Genomic DNA, 21443 nt, shown 5'->3' with positions numbered 1-21443 from the left:
TTATGGAGTGATTAAAAAAAAAAAAAAAAAAAAAAAGAGTTTTCCTATTTGTACAAGCATGTACCATTTAAAAAGAATTTTAAACCTAGCTTTAATGTTCAGATTTTTTTTTTTATTTAATAGTGCCTGAATTTCAACATAAAATGTCAGAAAACTTAAGACAATTGTTTTATACTGCAATTAATCAAATGGGGGGAAAGTATGGTGTAATTTATGTAAGTGTTAGGTAACTACAACAATTATTTTTTCAATTATTGATTCATTTTTGTCCTAAATATAAAAAAAAAACTTACTTGAAATATAGATAGATAGATAGATAGATCTATTCAAATTCAAAATATAAACAAAAAGGTGCATTGCATTTAGAATTTTAGCATATATGTATATATAAATATATACATATATTAAGTCATTAAATTTTAACCAAATTTTAGTTGACAAAAATGAAATTTTAGTTGACAGTAAAGCAAATATTAAGTATACTGATTTAAACAACTAACCAAAACAAACAAATAAATAAATAAACATATATATAACTGAAATGTGAACATTTTGTAAACATTGTTTGATTGCAATAATTTTATTATCATTATGATGCATATTTTTTGTGTTTTTTATTACTGCCAAAAACAAACGAAAACTAAACGAAAAAAAAAAAAAACCTACAAAACTATTTTCATTTGTAATTTTGCTGAAAAGACTAAAGGCCTGTTCACACAAAAAATAACTATATTAGCAATATACTATATTACAATAACTATATTAGTGTCCACACCAATGCACAATAAGTAAATAAATAAATAAATAAATACACTTCTGAAACTGATTTCAAATTTATCGTTCCTGTTGTTATTGTTATAGCTATGCTTACTGAATTAGAATGATTATTAAAACATTGTAGTTATTGTTATAATTGTATTGTCCTTGGTGTGAATGGGCCTCAAAACCGTGAAAGACTTATGCCAGAATTTTGTGAGTGAACTATTCCATTAAGCAATAGACAGATTGCACTTTTATTTTGTAGTGTGCATGGGGTATTCATTTATGGGTGAGCTATTCCTTTATAACGCTCTGTGTATTAAATTAGAAAGAAATTGTTGGCGATGTGCCAGTTGAGGTGTATGCGATCAATTGATCAGTTCGTCCGCTCTTGTCAGGGACACCCTCATATTCCTGCCTGTTTAAATAAAGCTCTTGCCGCTTCCCTCAATTCAAAGGAGTGATTCGTCATTCCCATTTAAGTCTTCCCCCTGTTCTGGACGTCTCTTCCTCGGATCCTCTTCACCCATCATTTCTTCTGACGGATGAGATTGAATTAGTCTGACCTGTCCTCACAGTTCGAGCGTAATTTGGCTTTGACATTGATAGCAGGGAAGATGCCTGACATGAATAGATGGAAGAGAGAGGGAAGACAGAGGAAGGAACTCATCACAGGATGCATGGCAATGAAGGAGGAACCCTGCCTGATTTTAAGGCCTTGACCAAATAAAATGCCTTGCTTGATATTTGATCTCATTATCTCATAGGACTGTTAGGGATCAGTCTGTTAGGGATCAATCCTGGCCAATCAAGCGAGCAGTTTATGTGCAAAGACCTTGCAGAAAGAAAACCTCTGCTGTTAAAATACGTTCTAAAGAAAATTACACCAGTAGTAAACAAACTGCTTTTAGATATTAAGATATTACTAAAGAAGATCTATTTTTATGTGATGAATGCATAAAAGGGGTCAAATTGCCTCATATGCGTATATCATGACTCACATCCATTTATCCAATTATATGTATACCCTTGTGAAAAGCAGTGTGTGCTTAATTGTATTAAATGTGCTCTCATAGTGTACTTCAAATCTTTCATGACTATATTTAATACACTTAAAGAGACAGCTCACACAAAAATGGACAGTACGGTTACTGGTCCCTATTGACTTCCATAGTCTGAAAAAAAATAAAAAGAAAAAAAGAAAGAAACTCTTCTGGAAAAACATGAGGGTGATGACAGAATTTTCATTTTTGGGTGAACTAGTCCTTTAAGTACACGTTTGTAATTATTTTAAAGAAATGCACTTATTTTTGGTGCATACTCCAGAGTACATCTAGTATGTAGGTCAACACATATACAGTATGTGACCCTGGACCACAAAACCAGTCTTAAGTAGCACGCGTATATTTAGCCAAAAGATACATTGCATAGGTCAAATTTATAGATTTTTCTTTTATGCCAAAATTTTTTAGGATATTAAGTAAAGATCATGTTCCGTGAAGATAATAATTAAAATTTCCAGCCGTAAATATACCAAAACTTAAGTTTTGATTAGTAATATGCATTGCTAAGAACTTAATTTGGACAACTTTAATGGTGATTTTCTCAATATTTAGATTTTTTTGACCCTCAGATTCCAGGTTTTCAAATAGTTGTATCTCGGACAAATATTGCCCTATCCTAACAAACTATTAATCAATGAAAAATTTATTTGTTTAGCTTTCAGATGATGTATAAATCTCAAATTAAAAAAAAGACCCTTATGACTGGTTTTGTGGTCCAGGATCACATATGTACGTACTGGTTTGTGTCTATATTAATTTCATATTTTGTATTTTTTGAGTCCTGGTCCTGGATATGAGCTTTACAAGCAAGTCTATGGGATTATTTCCCATTCTATCATCTGCCAAGTGAAAACTCATTTTGAAAATCATTGTAACTCAACAAGTCATACAGTGCAAGATGTGGTAGTGAACGGTGCACATGTTCAGAACCCACATGGGCTGTCGACATTGGCTTGAGTATGACCTAGATCAGGTTTACCTAGATCTGTTTCTGTTCTCACCTTCTCTATCCTATAAAATAGAACTAAAAACAGCAATACCAACTTAGGTTGTGTGTTTGTTCAAGAATGTTAAAGCATTGCTAAACTGGCTGCTAAAATTCTGGGCCTAGGTATCTTGAGCAGACCCAGAATGTGCGCTAAGCAGAAATAGGGAAGAGCAGTGTCATGCAGCCTTCAAAGGCACTCTGAGATCTGTGCTGCCATGGCTTCCCTCCCAGCTCTCTGCTCCTCATTTGCTGCCTATGTGGTCATACGTCTCAGTGCCAGCAGCCAGTAAACCATTCATGTTTTCCATTTAAGACAATGACTGTGATCACACAGCCTTCTGTATACTTGCGCCTTTTGTACTCACTCCGGCTTAACTTGCCGAACATTTGTACCCTTGATGTTCCGCAAATGATGGAAGCAGAGCTTGGAGGGTTTTGCTAAACCCTCAGACCGATTAGGAGAGAACATGCAATGCATGAGATATCACATAGCACCACTGCCACAGTGTACCATACTATGTAAGCAACGTTTGGAGATCCCTTGCAGTGCTTACCCCTTCATCTGTCACATCAACTTGAGCTCTAAGACTGAATAGTCTTGAATTTCCTTGTTCAAGATTTTACTGGATATTGAACTTGGTGTTTAACTAATCATGCTTCCAACCTTAAATAAACATATGTGAACTAGCTAATCAAGGTCCTTAAGTCAAGTCAAGTCTTTAGCCTGACTACCCTGCTGAAAAAAATTAATAGAAACCATCACAAAATTCTAATGATTTCCATTACAAATACCATTTCAAACAGTAGCATTTTTTTTTAACATGGTAGAAGGTTCCAAATAACTGATGGAGCTGGTTGGAGCTCCACTGGCCCTCCAGAAGCAGGATTGGACACCCCTGATTTAGTGTCTTCAAGCCACCTATGTTGCATGTCTTTGAATGAGGGCTGTTGTGATATTGATGATAATCGTCATATTTAAATAATGAAATATCATTATAGTGTTAATTAGCGGTGTTGCAATATATCAGTATTGGTGATATTTGAAAAGTAATAGTACACATACCTTAATTATCCAGCCTCAGCGCCATTGTGGCGCCTCTCTCACGTGTAATTCGATTACAACAGTATATATCTGTGTTCCTCAAGCCATTTCAGGTATTTTCACATGGATAATGTATATTTATATTGCAATACTAATTGACATAGCCTTTATCACTGTACAGAATACGTAAGTGATAATACACGGCTAGCTGTGCATTAAACGATTTTAATGCACCACGTGGAGGCCAAGAACCACCCTACGCGAAGCGGAGGTTACCTCCGCAAAGTGCATAAAACTTGATTAATGCAAAGCTAGCCATGCATTGTCCTGCTTATTCCATGGTCATTTTCCAGCATTGACAATGTAAAGCTGTTAATGATGTCTGCAGCACAATATTTGACTGGGCAAGTAAAAATGACAGTTATTTTCTTTAGTTATGTCTTGTCAGCTCTAGCATTCTTCCCGCTTCAAATCAGACACAGAAATGAAATAGTGTGGTGAGAGAGAGAGATGGAGTGTGTGTGTTACCTGCGTCTGTGCATCTCTCTACAAACAATGAAGCTGTGTTACTTATAATGTAGCTATCTAGTATCTAGGATATTTTAGCAATAAAAGTCACAGAGTAGCATTGGCAACAAGTTTATGTGTATGTGTAGTGCAATCTGCGATCTCTGACCCCTCTCTCTCTTTGTGTGTGTGTGTTTGTTGTGCGAATGATGTTTGTGGGTTTGTGTGCATCAATTAAAGCAACGCATTAATATAGAACGGTGATTAAACTGACTTGGAACTACCTGTGCATTAAATGGTTTTAATGTATACCTGCCAGCCAATCAGAACTGAGTATTCAGACCGACCATGGTATAATATAAAATTAGGGTGTACTCACACACGGCTGCCTTGAACTGATTTCAAGCACGATATTCCATCGGTTATCAACCAACGGAGTACTACATTTTATTGTTTCTGACAACAAATCACTTGAATGCAACTCGTAATCACGGCTTCGTAAGTGGAAAATAAGAATTTTCCAATAGGAAGTGAAGGCAGCAGAGAAGCGCTGTCACTCAGCACAATGGAGTGCATCGTTTTGTTAACTTTGTGGTTTATTATTTTGAGTCTTTGGGACGCGCTGACACACGACCCTCATACAATATATTGCTTAAGGCTGATGATACACGGGGCAACTTTTTTTGAACAATGTTGCTTGGGCATTTTACCACAGAGAAAGGGTAACAAATTTATATTTGGATAATTTAGATAGGTTGTAGACCCTGTGTCTCACCTGGTTGCCCATTGATGGCAAGATTGCTCAAAAAGTTGCCCCATGTATCATCAGCCTAAAAGATCTAGCGCTTTTGCAGCTCATAAATGTTCAAGCAATCGTACTGCACATATCAGAATTTCTGCACTTGGGTGTGGTTAGCGCTCGCACTACATGCGTACCACGCCCGAGCCCAACTGAACCGTACTCTGGCCCACCTTATCCAACTGAGCCAGGGACGGCTAAATGAACTTCACCTGTGCCTGGTACGGAGCAATCACACTAATCAAACGAACCAGGCTTTGGGGGTCGAACACGCTCGGGCACGGTTCAGATCACCTAGTGTGAGTACACCATAAGAATCAGTTCACAGAAAGAAGTTATTTAAAACACTCAATTGATGCTATAATGCACGTTTGGAGGAAAAATATGTTGTTTTTCTCATAAATTCTATGAAAAAATACAAGTACACAAGTACAAAAGCTGTCACTGGGGCAGTACCTTTATACATTATTTACCACTAAAGAGTTCATAATGTTGCCTTAAAGTTACATATTAGGATTTAAAGTGCACATATTATTGTACCAATTTGTCTGCCATATTGCTGGTCCACCACTTTGTAATTCATCTGTTCGACTGTTTGAGTTTAATCTTTACCAAATTTGGCTGAGGTCATTTCCAGACCATGCTGGCCAAAAGTTATCCAAATCTGTTTGATATGCCAAACCACTCTTGTGAAAGTTTAACATTGGCCAAATCTTTGCAACTCAATGTACAAATGTTCAGGAATATTGCGCTTCAAAGTTAGCCTTGGGAAGCTAATTAAATCTGGGGCCCTGAAACAATGCGTTGAACTCTACACCAACAGGTCACAAACCTTAAAGAGGAAGCACCTTTGCTTAATATCACCGCTACACCCAGGCGCTAACTTAATTTCACACTCCTAAACTCAGGCCCCGTGCTTGGCCAACATCGCATTTGAGTATGCATACCATCTGGTCTGGAGTTTGAGAGGAAGCGGCTTGGGTTTTCACACTGATCCAATTAGGGTGTTTTTTAATTCATTAAGGATGTTCTGTTGTGTGTTAACTAGCTCAGCATGGCCAACAGATCTGAAGCCACTTGCTGACCAGGATAGCTCATATCTTACACTCCTTAAACTCCTCGAGTCCAGACAGTAGGGGGTATGGAAGAGCAAAGAGGAACTGCAGAGGTACCTCTTCAACTTCCTGTCTCTTAGAACTCTACACTTAAGGGCAGAGATGTGTAGTATAGGGTTCCTCTGCTACACAAGCTTTAAAACAATAGAGAGCTGGTCCCACAGGCAAAAAATATTGGAAACAGGAGGTTTGATCCTCTGCTGTGGAAATGTGAGCTGTTAGATGGTGAAAAACATGTTTTCAGACACTCGTCTAAATCCATGGCCACTGATCTCACTGTGCGCCTTGTCATTCAACACTTTGTCGAGTATCATATTCTTACGCTGAGGACAAATTGCATCTCTTCAATCAGTTAACTAATGCAGTGGACAGTGGGGGTTAACTGTAGCTTGAAAGTATGGTTGTTTGAAATATGAATTTAAAACCGTAAGTCCTTTGAAACTGTGTCATTAGGTTTGGACTCTGTTCAAATCCTCTTTAAACGATTCTTTAAAAATTCAGACAATTTGCAGCACTCAAGGTCATTCTATCTCCCCTTGCTACAACCCTTCTAACAAACCGAAAGTGCTTCAAACGGCACAATAATAATGCACAACTGCGGCCTACAGGCAGATACAACAGCACAGTCCTTTATCAAGGAGGACTTCAAAAGTGGAGCCAATGCCTTCGGTTAGCTACAAGTGAGGCCCACCATCAACCCCTTCTGCCATATTAAAGCAGTTTTTTTTTTTTTTTTTTAAAGAGCATCTCATTTCATAGGGAGTTTTCCTGCATTAGAATTAAACCAATATGGTGTGAGTGTGTCACATTCCTGAGCAGAGACCCACTGGCTGCTCTTCATAATGAGGGAAAATTGGTTTCAACACAGGACAAGAGATGAGCTTCTGCAAAGTGTTCTGCACTGATGAACACTCCATGTGGACACTTTGAATAAAAGTAGTTCATTAAGAAAAGGAATAGGTCACCCAAAAATGAAAATGTTGGTAATGTTTACCCTTATATTTTTGAAGAAATGTTACCCTGCTCTTATAACAATAGCTCATTGTGAGCAAAAAGACCATCATAAATGAAGTCCGTTTTTGAATCTGGACACAGATGAGGACTATAGATGTAAGCTTTGGCAGATGTAAATTTGATCAGTTACTAATAACTTAAAAGTGATTGAAACAGTCTCATACTTTTATGGTGGTTTTGTGGTGCTTTTTATTCTTTTGATGTTTGACAGCCTCCTGATCTTTAGCATCTATGACACAACTCAGTTCAGTGCTAATATAATTTTTACATTAAACATTCATAAAAAACAGACTGTTGCAAATCAGTCCAGTGCAAGTTATTGTCATGTGTTTACCAGATGAGAACAAATCAAGTTTTAGTTTGTTCTGAACAATATCATCAAGGTAGCAGTAGCTTTACACTAGCAAGTCACCTAATTCCAAAATAACACATTTTAACTTATGTTCCACACAAATCTTGTATATATATAAAAATGTACTGCGTAATAAAAAGTAATTTTGGAAGAAAGTGTATATTTAGGTGGCTTAAAGTTTATTAAAAGATGTATTTTATCATATGAACTTTTCTTGCTTTTATTATATTGTGTGTTTTACTATGCATCATAATTTAAAGATGTGTGCATATACAGTACACTTAGCATATAATATATAAATGAATATTATAAAACTTTTTCATTTACTGTTAAATTTGTCCTATTTCAGCTTTACAGTCCTAACATCTGTTTGTGTGAACGTTTAACATCCAACTTGATTGTGATAAATTTAATTGACATGGGTAATTAAGACAAAATTGAAAAAGTTAAAAGAAACATTTCCTGAATCAGTGCCCAAAGTACTACGTCTGACTGCAACTTGCTTTGAATAAAAGCACCTGCCAATTGAAGAAGTGAAGTGAAAATGTAGATTGTTTGTGTCTGATTGCAACACGATATGCGAGTGTTTCTTCCAACATCCTGTCAAATATCCTGTGAAAAACCTTAGTTGAAAGTTGTACAGAGAGCAGGAGTTCATTAATGGACCTGAACACCAGAATTGTGAAACATCCCTGCTGCTAGTAATCAGTTCTTTTCTCTTTCTCTTCCAAATACTGTAAATCAAATAATCAAGAGAAACAAAGTGAGACACATGCACTCAAAAAACAGGCATATTGTAATCGCCAGCAAATTCATATATGATAACATGCACAAAGGGCGTACGCAAGGGAGCTCTCATCTGATCCTGTTCTGTACAAGGCTTTGAATTAGCCTGGAACGTTGCATTTGATCCTCTGCATGAGTCAAAACGAATCTCCGAGCTGTGCTTTTAACAGCAAACTTCACTTGGAATTATGTTTGATTGTAAGTCTTAATCAAGTTCAATTTGTCATAAACAGCCACTTCTAATTAGCTACGTGTCTACATATCTTGCTTAATATATTTTAATTAATCTTGTTCATGAACGCTCCCTAAGAGGAATTTCAATGTGACTGCTCTTGCAGAGAATACAGTACCGTACCAACAAGACAATGAACTACTGGGAATGTGTGTTCGGGGGCTGTCAAATCATGTGCATGTTGCATTAGATTAATCGCAATTAGGGTTAATTACGTTTTTCAAATCGAGCTCACGCCAACGATCAGATGAACTACGAGACGTAGTTGCTTATTATTGGATCTTTTTGTGTTTTAGTGTCAAAAAATCATGCATTTTAATTAAAAGTGACCTTTGTTTTGTTGCATTCCTCACTCTCGCGCCTCAATCATGCCAAAAACGCGTCACACCATAAACGTTTATGCTCATACTTTTTAATGTATCACAATGAGCAAGAAACATACTTGATGAAATATTTTCAAAGGAGTATATTCAATTACCATCTACAATCAACTTAACTAGGACAACAAGGTTTTTGTGACAAAAGTTTCTCTTTAAAAGTCTGAAGTTCCATGTGGTTTATGTATGTTAGTCTCCATGTAATTTGGTACAGTTTGGAAATCTTCATCATATAATTACAGTAACAAAAAGCTAACAAGACTACAGTATAGAAAAGACATCAAGAACAACATTTTTGGTTTAACTTGCTCTTTTTGTACATTGCAAGGCTGTAAGTTCTACCCTCGGATGGGCTACCTGGAGCCACAGAGCCGTGCTTGTGAGGCTCGGAGGAGGAGGAATAATTTGAGGAGAACGAAAGAGAAAAAAAGAAAAAAAAAACAAAACAAAAGGAAACACAAAAAGCATCAAAAATGCTGTGGCACCAGGAGCCACTAAAGGAACAGGAAGCTCCAGCAGCAGTTCATCATTGAAACTGGAGCAAATGTTTTTTTTGTTTGGTTGCTTGTTAGTTTGGTTATTAATTTTGGTTGATTCGCTTTTTTGTGTTTATCTGCTTCCTTAGGAATGACACCCAGGAAAATCCCCTCCCCTTGAACAGTAAAGTCATTCTTTATGGTTGGATGGAACCGGTCGACTCCACGCCAGAGCGGAGCCACGTGTCAGTCACTGAAGCGGGCAGGAGGAAATGAAACAGGTAGCAACACCGTGAACTGGGAGACAACGTATGCGAGTGTTTGAGTCCGTCCCGTTCAGAAGTGCAGAAAATGTCCAAGTAGATGCAGAACCAGAGAGAGAGAAAAAGGAGATAAATTCCTCTCCGTGTCACATATGTCCACTGGTCGCAGAGTCCACTCCCGTCGGCATATAGCGTTAGTTAAATAATGACTTGATATCGGGGCGCGTCGGCCCTGCCTTTGGCTCCCATGCCCAGTTTTGGTGTGTCAACAACAGCCTTCTCAGACATCTCAATGACATCTCTCAAGTTTCCCAGAGTTCGTTTCTCTTTATTTCCTTCTTTGTCATTTCAAAGAAAAGTGTTGATGTCTTCTTTAAATATATCTATATCTGTATACATGTTTATTTTTCACAGTGGGCAAAAGGATGACCTCTACAGCAAAACCTGTCGTTTTCGTTCTCTCTTTGCAAAATGTCCACAAAAAAAAAAAGAAAAAAGAAAAAAAAAATAATAATCAAGTATCCCAATGAGAGTTGATGTATCTCAGCCACGTGTTGGGTTAACCACAATAAATATACACTCATCAGGGGCACCAGCTAAAGTTTTTCATGTTTTCGACTGCGTGAAGCTTTGGCCACATTCATATCATTAATGAAAAATAATAACTGCTCAGTGCTTCGGTATCCTCTTTCACCACCTTACGCAATTATTGTGTTGAACATCAGACTTTTCAGACCCTTTACTGAAGATTCAGCTATGCAGTTCAGTATGTTTTGGTGCGAAATGAAAGTAGAAAATAGAATACAAAGTATAAAAACTCAGACTGATGCTGGCTCTTATGAAACACACACACACGCACGCACGCTCACGCTCGCACATACAAAGTCCATGCTGGCTGAAACAGTTGTGAGGGATTCCGCCCCACACGAGAGCCTATAAAAAACGAGAACACTTTGGAAGCAAGAGATACAACTGTGTCAAGACAAACAAATATAGGAACATTGTAACACCATAAAGTGGCCAGAGAATGATAGAAAACAAATAGATGAGATTTCAATTTAAAGCTGGCATTGTAACATTAATTTATAAATGGACAACAATAAAAACTAAAGGAAAAACAAAAAATACAGTTATATGAAAATAACCATAAAGATATTATCTGAGACCAAAACAATGCAAAGCATTCAAAAATAAACTATACAATATCAGACTTCTTAAAAATAATTATGAACAATATCATAGATAACATGGATTGAGAGGAGTGGATCAGCTTGCAGACCAAAGGAACCCAATTTCAATAGCATGCACACCAAATAACACCAAATCAAATTGTTCTGCAAGACGTAATGCTTGTTTACACACCAGGACGAGTGTGGAAATACGTTACTAAAGCCAAATACCTTTGAGCCCCCCTAAAGCATCTTTTACACATTTCAAAAATGACTTGATTTGGAAAAGAAAATAAAGAGCAATTCCATTTACGATTGGATGGGGGCCGTTTCGGTTAAAAAACGCAACCGTTTCCATTGCAATGACTTGGAGTGAGGGACCTCTTTGGACACGTCTACCTCGTCACCATGCAAAACAAGGGACACCTAAAACCAATCCTGCTTTCCCCAGTCTTCTAATGCTTTGGAATGAAAATGCCCCTTACAGACCCGCAACAGAAATGGCTTTTCACCCTGCAGACAACAATTTCCCTACTTGGCCAGTGACTTTGCCAAACAGCCTTTCGTTCCGACACTAGTTCTAAATCAAGAAGCGTGATGACACCAGATCAGGGAGATGCGCAAGTACCAGACAGGTCGCAGTATGTACATTTTTGGTAACCACTATGACTTGGTGATCTAGTTCAAGTGAGTAAAGTCATTTAATGGCTGCAGGGATTCACTCTCGACACATCACAATCAGAGTGAGGTGATATTCAGCAATCCATGATGGCGGAGTTACACAACAGCTTACAGTCACCTTAGAAATGGGATAAAATAGAACTGTACTCGATTCGAATAAAAAGAAGCAGTCCTTGCTTAAGAAATCAAAACTCAGGTGTAGTATTTGGAATGCACTGTTATTTTTACAAACATTATAGATCATTGGCTTTTAACATTGGTCTGTTCAAAAAAAAAAAAAAAAACTAAAATGTCCTTTGGAACATATATTCACAGTCTTCAAAGTTCCGTTTTTGCAACAAAAAGGGAAAAAAGATGTTGCAGGGGCAGGGAAATGGTTTATTGTTTGTTTCTTTTTTTCTTTTTTCTTAAAGCTTAGCCAAAAAGCAAAAGGAGCATGCATCTAGGAATTCTTCCTTTCCAAATCTACATTAGCAGCAAAACATATGTCCTTAAAGACCAGACCTTATATATATTTTTTTTACTTTACAGAAAGAAAACAAAAGAAAAAAAAATGGATTTCATGTGTGTCAGAAACTTCAACAAAACTTTGATTTTACAAACTGCAATGGCTCTGTAACGGTGCTACTCCACAATGCAAGGACAAGGGCCCTTTTTGATTTTTGGTTTTCTTAGTATTTGACGTAAAAAAGCCACCTGTATGGCAACTCTGATGCGTACTTCTTTTATTTTAAAACTTTGTTTTCTTTCCTTAAAAACAGCAACAAATTCTCAAGTATAAAGAAGCCTCTTTTCTCATCTTTATGCACCAATGGTGAAAGTGTTAAGTCTTTGGATTTTCTTTTCGTTTTAAAGCGTGAGAATTATTATTATTATTATTCTTTTTTTCATTTTCATATATGACAACAAAAAAGTTGAAATGAACATAAAGCCTACAGCAGACTGCAGCCACACTACATGGAAACAAGTATCTGCTTTGTAGTGCTAAAGGAGAGGCAGTTATCTCCGAATCTACAAAGGCAGGGGGTACAGAAAGAAGAAAGAAAAGCTGGAAAGGATAAGGACAGAAAGAGAGAAAGTCAGACAGTGGTAAGTGCACTAAGGTAACACAAATATAACTGAACGATTTTCAAACACACCCCAGATTTCTCTTCGGTTTTGGTCAATGCTGCACCAACCAAAGGTGAGAAACCTCTCGTGACAAAGAGATTCAGCTGGGAGAACAAAAACAAGAAGCTGAGAATTGGACAGAAATAGAGTAGAGATCGTTTCCTGCTCCTTAATCTAGTCTATTGGAATGACCAAGACAACATCAAATGAAGCGCCTTAAAGTTGGACGATACAAAAGCTAAATGTACACAAAGATTTTTCAATCTACCATACTGTTTAAATTCATTTCCAATGCAACAATCTACTGAACACCAAAAATGTATATATCTATCATAAATACAGAAAGTTTTTTTTTCCTAAAAAAAAAAAAAAAAAAAAAAAAAAAAAAAAATCTTTTTTCCCCCACCAAGTCTGCAATGCTCTTCGTGTCTGGGTAAAATGGGATTAGTAACTCTCCCATAAAACGAAAAATAAAAAAATAAAATAAAATAATAATTAAGAAGGTTTAAAACCAGCAATTCAGCTACTCATTGAATGCCCAGAAACTTTAGTTGAGTTAGTATCATTTCTGAATACTTTCTGCCAATAAATGTCATACAAAAACAGAAACGTCTATCATTTGTTTGGAACAAAATAATGACTTTTTGTAACACAAGAAAAGGTTGTGAGCTGTTGACCTGAGAATAAAATAGACATTACATTATTTTTCTTTTCTTTAGCAAGCCATTGGTATCTGAATGCTTAGATAGCAAGAAAACTGTAAGACTATTCTCCCATACAGTACATACTGGCTTTATGTGACTGTGCTATTAAGCGGAAATACTTATGCAAACAAGGGACAACGTGTTGACTCGTTCTTTGTAGAAAGGGTTGTGGGGCCATTCAAATAACTTTGAGGCAGTCCACTGCAATACAGCATTCCACTAACAATAACGGACTGTTAACTGCTGTGATCTCTATTCATTTATTTATATATATATATATATATATATATATATATATATACTGCATATGTGCATATATATATATATATATATATATATATATATATATATACACCTGTATATATTAAGAGTTGTAATAAACTAAAACCAGCATGTTGATATGGGAAAACAATCCACTAACATTTAAATTTTTGGTTACAAGCTTTGGAATTGCAGTTAGTCTTTACACATCTTTTTCTGAAATTGGTTTGTATACTTTAAACATATTTTAAACATTGCTGCTTTTTTTTCTTTTGTTTTCTTTTGTCTTTGTTTTTTTTTTTCCTTTTTTTTTTTTTTTTTTTTTTTTTTTTAAATATTGTTCATCACTGAAAGCTTTTACAATCTGATGGAGTCCGATCCTACACTAGCGAGATTACTACTACAACTACTGCTGTCTTTGAGACAGCCAGGCTGTTGTGGCTCCTCTGCTGGCCTGCCCAGCCTGTCTGCTGACTTCTGACTGCTGTCAGAATCAGACTCGTCGGTAAAGACGTCTGTTGGTATCGAGGTCTGGACCCCTGAGGTGCTCAATGAACTTGAGGTAACCGTTGAAGGAGAGGAAACTGGAGGAAAAGAAGACAATGCAGACGAAGGGGGATTGGGCTTCCCAGCTAAAGCTCTGGAGAAAGGGGTCTGGGACCATGATTTGCCTGTAGCTGTTGTGTTGAGTGGAGTGGCCGTGAAGGAGGAGGAAGTGCATGAAGATGCAGACGCTGATGAGGACGGTGTGGCGGCTGACGTTGTTGGCGGAGGGGATGGGGTGTTGTTTGAATGAGTGGCAGACTGCGAGGTAGATGCGGTGTTAGGACTGGGGAAGCAGGCTGAAGAGTGAGGTAATAAATTAGTAGCGTGCTCTTTGGCATTTCTGGATCTCTTGATTGTTCTGTGTTTGTGCAAGGCTGAATCCAGGTGTTGACTGAGCGCTTTGTCCCCTTCTAGTGTGGTGTCACAGATGAGGCAGTCGTAGAGGCCGCCCTCTGCTGCATTCCCACTGTTGGGGACCCGAAGCAACATCTCTTGCAGGTTTGCCACAGACTGACCAAAAAAACAAATTGACTTGAGGTGGCTGATAGCTGCTTCCTCCTTGCTGAAGACAGCTTGACACTTGCGGCACGCCAGCCGATACTGAACTTTGGGGACGATATATTGGTCAAGATGGGGGTCTGCACCTTTGCCATCCACTTCGTGCTGCTCAGTGGCTAGGTTGTTGTGAGTGGAAGAGGTTTCAACTGAGGGAGTGCTCTTTTGCTCCTCTGTTTTTACTGGATCTTTGGCAGAGTCCTTACGGTCCACCGAGTTTTGTGAAGTTTGGCTTGCTTTGGGTTGCTGGATTTGCTGAAGCTGCCGCTGCTGCTGCTGAAGTGCCTCCTGCAGGCTCTGCTGATATTGCTGGTAATGTTGAAGCAAAGATCCCGGTGACAGCCCCATCAGGGCCTGTGATAAAGCTGGGTTGTAGGGGAAAAGACTTTCCATGCCATACATGGGCTGAAGATATCCACCTTGAAGAGCACCAGGTATCTGAGGGGCATAATACGGAGAGAAGCCAGGCATAAAGTAGGGCAAGAACTGACTTGTTAGCAGGGCTGTTGGATCTGAAGCTAAAGCTGCTTGTAGAGCTTGAAGTTGGGCAGTATCGACCACATACTCCATGCCAGGTGTTGGCATCGAGGTGGCCGGAACAGCAGCGTCTGGCTTTTCCTTCTTGGCACTGGCAGCAGAAGTGGAGGGAGCAGGAGTACCCCCGGCTGAGGATGGTGTGGGGGGCTTCTCAGCCTTCTCCTTGGGTTTCTCTTTCTCCCTGGACCTCTCAGAATCACGATCTTTAGGAGCTTCAGGGCGAGGGCCTGGCTGGGTCATCAAAGAGTTCGATGTAGATGTGGGGGTAGGGCTCGAGTGGGCAACAGATGTGCTGGCCTGAGCTGGGCTGGGCGAGGCCAGTGAAGAGGAGGAGGGGGTCTTGTTGGGTAAACCAGACGTGGGGAGACTAGGTGAGGGTACACTGGCACCAGGCATGTTCAGGAGATTTGGAGGTTTCGGAGGGGTTAAAGCTGCAGAAATTGACACAGAGAAACACAACATGATTAAGATTGCTGCGATATACATCTGAGAGCTAGTAGTTAGTTTTATAGTTTGTATTTCAAAAGTCTTACTCATACTAGGAAATTGATGTGATGACATACCTGAGTTGGATGAGTTAAAGCCTGGTATGGAGGGACCACCAACACCTGGCAGGAGAACAGGGGGGATCCCCTGTAGATTTGGGTAACCTGACTGAAGGTTCAAGGCTTGCAAGGCAGGTGTGTCAAACATCCCTTGTTGCTGCATGGCTTGTTGTTGTGCTAGTCCTAGGACCTCATTTGCTTTCTTGATGCGATCCATCTCCTGCTGTGCCATTAGCTGACGAACCGTTGCTGGATCGAAGTACTCTTTCTCTTTATCGAGCTGGCTTCCAATGGTATCCTTTACTTTAGAGATGTGTTGCTGGGAGAAGATGTGGTCTCGCACTGAAAGGCGAGCACTGTATTTAACACCACACAGAGAGCATTCTGTCTTCGGCCCCTCGTAAGAAGTCTGGTTGATACCAAAGTGCTTAGCCATGCTGAGCTTAGCCTTCTTTTCCTTAGCACGAGCATTTTGAAACCAGACCTGAACAACTCTTTTTGGAAGTCCAATGTCATTGCCAAGTACCTCACACTCCAGCATGGTTGGAGTCCTATAATCATTGAAGCAGGACTTGAGCACCTTAAGCTGAAGATTAGTCATCTGTGTTCGGAAGCGCTTTTGACCAGGCCTGTCTCCGCTATCAATGCTTCTGCTTCCAGAGGCCCCTGGACTTGGTGAACAAGGGTCAGCCAGGCTAGATGTTTCACTGTAGTCTATCATATTTTCATTTTCAAAGTCTTTTGTGTAGAAGCTTGTTGCAGGGCTCACCAGTCCTGAGGACATCTGTTCATCGTTCTCAATAGAGGGGACTGCACCCCCAGACTTAGAGAGAAAATCTCCACTGTTATGGCTGTGCTTAGCATCGGCACTGTCATTGTCAACGTTTGCCTCATCACCTGTGGTAGTGTCAGTGATGGCTGTATTCACAGAAGAGCAATCATCATTATCAAGTTTATTTTGATCAAAATTGGTGTGTACTGAGGAAATGGTTGGGCTTTCAAACTCCTCTGCTCCCTCAACCTTGATAGATGTTGGGCTCAGGAGAGCCCTGGGGGACAAGTCCATGCTTTTGCTCACAGGTGATAGTGATGAACCTTGCACATCATTGTGAGACTGAGCAAGGTGAGTATAGCTGGAGATATCCAGAGGATCCATCTTCAACTGCATGGCCTCCTGTTCAGGTAGCATACCGGAAAGCGCTAGGTTGTAGCCAGCACGTTTAGCCTCGTGCCAGTGGCGTGAACGAATATGGGCCTCGAGGGCAGTTTTAGCTTTGAATAGGGCTCGACAAAATGGGCAGCGGCGATGGGCTTGAGCTGGCCCAACAGCCCGAAACTGACCTTTTCTTTCTCTGGCTCTTGTGTTTTGGAACCATACCTGCACCACTCGTTTTTTCAGCCCCACTTCATGAGCAATGTGGTCAAGCATTTTACGAGTAGGATTGGAGTCAAGCAAGTATTTCTGGTACAGAATCTCTAGTTGCTCTGGTGTAATAGTGGTTCGGAGGCGCTTGTCTCGTTGTGGCTCCTCTCCACTATTCATGCTGTCACTTTCTCCTGGACTAGTTCCTGCCTTCTCCTCCAACTTCCTCTTCAGGGAGTTCATAGTGGATGTAGGCGTCGATGGGGAGGTGGCAGAGTTGCTCGACATCTGCGGTATTGCTCCTGCAAGGAGCTGGCTAGCAAGAAGAGGATTGCTAGGATCAAACAACATGAAGGACATGTCCATTGGGCGATCCAAAAACTGAGGATGAATGAACTGATTTTGAACACTCAGGAAATGCAGTTGCTGGTGTTCCTGCCAGTGTTCAAATGACGGGAAGGCAAGTTTGCACTGCTCACACTGGTACGGGATCATTTGCTGGGCCAACTGCTGCTGTGAGGCGGAGGCTAAATGAGGATTAAGAGCCATGTGGGAACTCTGGGAGGTTTGACTGGTATGTGAAATGGAGGGACCACTGTGCTGTTGCTGTTGGGAGAGGGAAGGTGAAGAACGCTTTGAATTCTTTGGGACCGAATGTGTCTTTTCCTCTCTTTGCGGTCTCTGCTGTGGGGTCTCAGATGGATGAATGGTTTCCTGTTTCAAAGATGTCTGCTCTCTTTGGCCCAAAGATGCTTCTGCAGAGTGTTTTGATTTTTCATCAAAGGAGTTTGATGTGTTAGCTGGTGTAGGCTCCTCCTTTTCAGATGACGTGATGTGAGAGAATGCAGAGGATGAAGGAGGAAGAGGGCAGAGGCTTGAGGATGAGGGCACTGGTGTTTGACCTGATGACCCAGATGGAGTGTAGTACTCATGAGAGAGATCCACAGAGTCCTCGTTCAGACTGTCATACTGCCCATCTTCCTCCTCGTCTTTGTAACAGAGCTTCTTTTGGTGTTTAATAAGGTCAAATATGCGCTGGAAAACCAGGCTGCACTTCTTGCACTGATAGTTTAAGTTGGTAGTACGAATGTATCGGTCATTGGATAACTCGCGTCGGTCACCTTCTTTTCCTCCATCTCCCTGGTTCTCGTAATTTTTACGGGCTTTCTGTCTGGCATTTTGGAACCACACGACAATGACTCGAGTTGGAAGGCTCAGAAGATTGGATAACTGCTCAAATTCATCATCTTTAGGATAAGCATTTGCATCAAAGAAATCTTGCAGTACCCTCAGCTGGTAGTCTGTAAACCTTGTCCTTGAGGACCTCTTGTTTCCATATGATTCCTGCTTTTGAGGCTCAGGAGAGGGTGGCTTTGAATCAATTTTGGTATCTTCCAGAGTTGTAATTGGAGGGTTGTTAAAATTATAAGGTGAGTCTTTGTTCCGTTGTCGCTCTTTAAAGAGTGTATTGCGGAACCAGTGCTTGATGACTTTCTGGGGGAGCCCTGATTTATCTGCCATTTCTTTAATTTGGTCCTCGTTGGGAGAGTTGTTAATATCGAAATACTGGCGGAGCACCCTTAACTGGTCATCTGTGATACGGGTGCGGGGTCTCTTATTCTGTTGTTGCAACATGGCAGGGGTAAGCTGCTGTTGGTAAAGCTGGGCCAGATCAGTGGCCAGGCTGGGCTCCACAGCTGGCAGTTGGGCAGGAATTTGAGAAGGTAATGACTGGAGAGACATGGGCTGCATCATAAGTGGAGAGAAGAGAGGAAGATCCATTGGCATTGGTATTTGGGCCAGTGGAACTGGAGGCTGAGGGGTTTGAGCAGTTGGTGGTGTCATGGTAGGAGCAGAAACGGGTATATTTGGTGTTGGAACCCTCTGGGGAGGTGGAGGTGGGGGTGGGGGTGGAGGCGGTGGAGGGGCTGGAGCAGCTTCGGGTGTCTGAGGTCTCAGTGGGTACAGCTTGTCATATTGTTCTCTGTACTCTTTGGCAAATCTCTCTAGGAATCTGAATGGAAAGAAAGCCTGGTGGATATGCTCCTGATGACTCTTGAGGATCAATATGTTGGAAAAGAGCTTACCGCAAGACTCACACTCCAGTTTCTCTAATCCTTCAATGGGGTCGACCACTCTGGTGATACCAGCTGGCCCACTGCATCCTGACAGAGATCCTGTTGGCTTTCGTTGTGCTTTTTGCTTGTTCTCATTGTACTGAATTACTAACTCAAAGCCAAAATTCTCCAACAGGGCTTTGGTGGCATTCCCTCGGGCATCTGAGGCAATCCTTGGAGGTGGAAATCCAGAGTCATGGTTCACATTTACAACAGCTTGAGGAGCATCTTTCTTTTCTTTGGACTTGTCTGACATATCTTTTGGAACATGATCCTCGGCTTTATCACTAATTTCTTTGTCCTTTGGCAGCTCTCTTTCTTTCTCAGTGTGAGAAGATGGCTTTGGCTTTTTGTCTACAGGATGGGAAAGGGCACTCTGTTGAAGTAAAGCCATTTGGCTCGATCCTTGGGAGTGGGAATGAGGTTGGTGCTGTTGCTGAAGGTGGTGGTGCATGAGCTGTTGTTGTAAGCAGCTCTGTTGGGCCTGCTGGGCAGAGCTTTTCTGTTCTTCCAACAGCGAAGCAGTAGATGCACTCAAGTTCAATGCAGAGCTAGTCGGGTTCAAGTCTGGATTCAGCTGAAATTCTGCTCCAGGAATGTAAAACGGAAAGAGCAGCTGCTGTTGCTGAAGAGGGAGAAGAGCGTCTGTTGTCATAGGGAAGTGCTGGAGAAGAGGGTTGAATAGCTGGGACTGAAGGAGAGCGGCCTGTTGGAGCTCTTGTTGGAGCTGAGCCTGTGCCTGTGCTTGAGCCTGGGCCAACTGTTGCTGCTGTTGCTGGAGCTGTTGCTGATGGCCCCTCGAGGACAGCATATCTGCAAATTTCTTCTTTTTCACTTCATGATTCTCAGAAGGAGAGGGATGACATGCTGAGTTACCCAAATTCTCAACACTGTGAGAATGACTTGACAGGTGATTGCCTCCCATGATGCTCTGAGCTGTCTGAGGTCCAGCTGGAGAGCTGCTGCTGTTGCTGGAGCTGGTAGTTGAGTTAGTGGCTGGAATAGGGCTTGGGGTTGAAGTGCTATTGGAAGTGCTTCCGCTTGGGGCACTACTGCTCACTGCACTAGAACTGCCGCCAGCTGCTTCAAGCTTTGCCGCCCTGGCCTTGGTTTGATGAAGAACAGAGCGCATGTGAATCTCCAGTGTAGAGCTCTGGCTGTATGCTACATTGCAAGTGCTGCACTTGAAGGGTTTATTATCAGGGCTGCTGGTAGGCTCTGGCTGACCAGTGGTGGATTCCTGTAGGGCCCTTTTAACTTTGTGTAAGTGAGACACAGAGTTGTAGTGTACAAGAAGAATATTCTTTTGGGTAAACGACTCTTTGCAGACTGTACACTTGAAAGGACGGGATGGATCTAGAAACTTCTCCATAGTAAAGTTGGGGCCTTTCCTAAATGGCAGGGCTCGTTTGGGTTCAGATCCAGAATCTTCTTGCAAAGATCCAGAGTCACTGCCAGTTGGGCTTTGCTTTTCCTCGGGGTCACTTTCATCTCCCTCTTTCTCGTCATCAAGAAGACCTCCCTGGTCCTCTCCAAGGGAGGGATCACCCATTATCATTAGGTCTCCGTTCATTAGCAAACCTCCATAGAGCTGCTGGATGTCAGCTTCGCTCAACTCCAGGTGACTGGTCTCCAGATGCTTCTTAAGTGCCTGCAGGGTCCTGAAGCTGCGCTGGCATAAACAACACATTGTGGCTGCTCTGATTACATGGTACTGGGAATGCAGCTGAAGTTTCTCTATTGTCTTGAATGCCAAACTGCACTGGTTGCAGCGATATTTGTAGACATGACGATCAGAGACAGGCAGTTGGGGCCTTTTATTGTGGACCTCATTGAAGTGCATCTGAAGGGCATTGGAGGATTTAAAGACTTTGTTACAGCCCTTTTTCCAGCAAAGGAAACCAGTGGAATCATCTCTTGCAGGCTGTTGTTCCTCAAGCGGAGACTTGCGAGCTTCAGCAGTGTCTGAGGCCAGGCAGACTCCTTTTTCAGGCTCAACATCTGCCACTTCTGCAATCAGAAAAATAACATGCATTAAAATTCTGAAGACATATACGTATGTGTGAGTTTCCTCAATTGCA

General features: G+C 40.8%; 1 protein-coding gene across 2 annotated transcripts in view; it reads right to left on the bottom strand.

Annotated features, from left to right (window-relative positions):
• Nucleotides 1–9054: 9054 nt before the first annotated feature.
• zfhx3b (zinc finger homeobox 3b) overlaps nt 9055–21443 on the bottom strand; it is a 365216-nt gene continuing 352827 nt past the window's right edge. For both annotated transcript variants that reach the window (XM_051115453.1, XM_051115452.1), the window contains 2 exons: nt 15901–21372; nt 9055–15768 (listed from right to left, as the gene is read on the bottom strand). In XM_051115453.1, coding sequence (XP_050971410.1) covers nt 14057–15768; nt 15901–21372 — 7184 coding nt within the window. In that variant the 3' untranslated portion in view covers nt 9055–14056. The remainder of the gene's footprint in view (nt 15769–15900; nt 21373–21443) is intronic.

Source organism: Labeo rohita, chromosome 7 (assembly GCF_022985175.1).
Source record: "Labeo rohita strain BAU-BD-2019 chromosome 7, IGBB_LRoh.1.0, whole genome shotgun sequence".
In the NCBI taxonomy this organism is placed as follows: Eukaryota; Metazoa; Chordata; class Actinopteri; order Cypriniformes; family Cyprinidae; genus Labeo; species Labeo rohita.
Note: the sequence above shows the minus strand (reverse complement) of the source record. Positions and strands in the feature narration are given on the sequence as shown.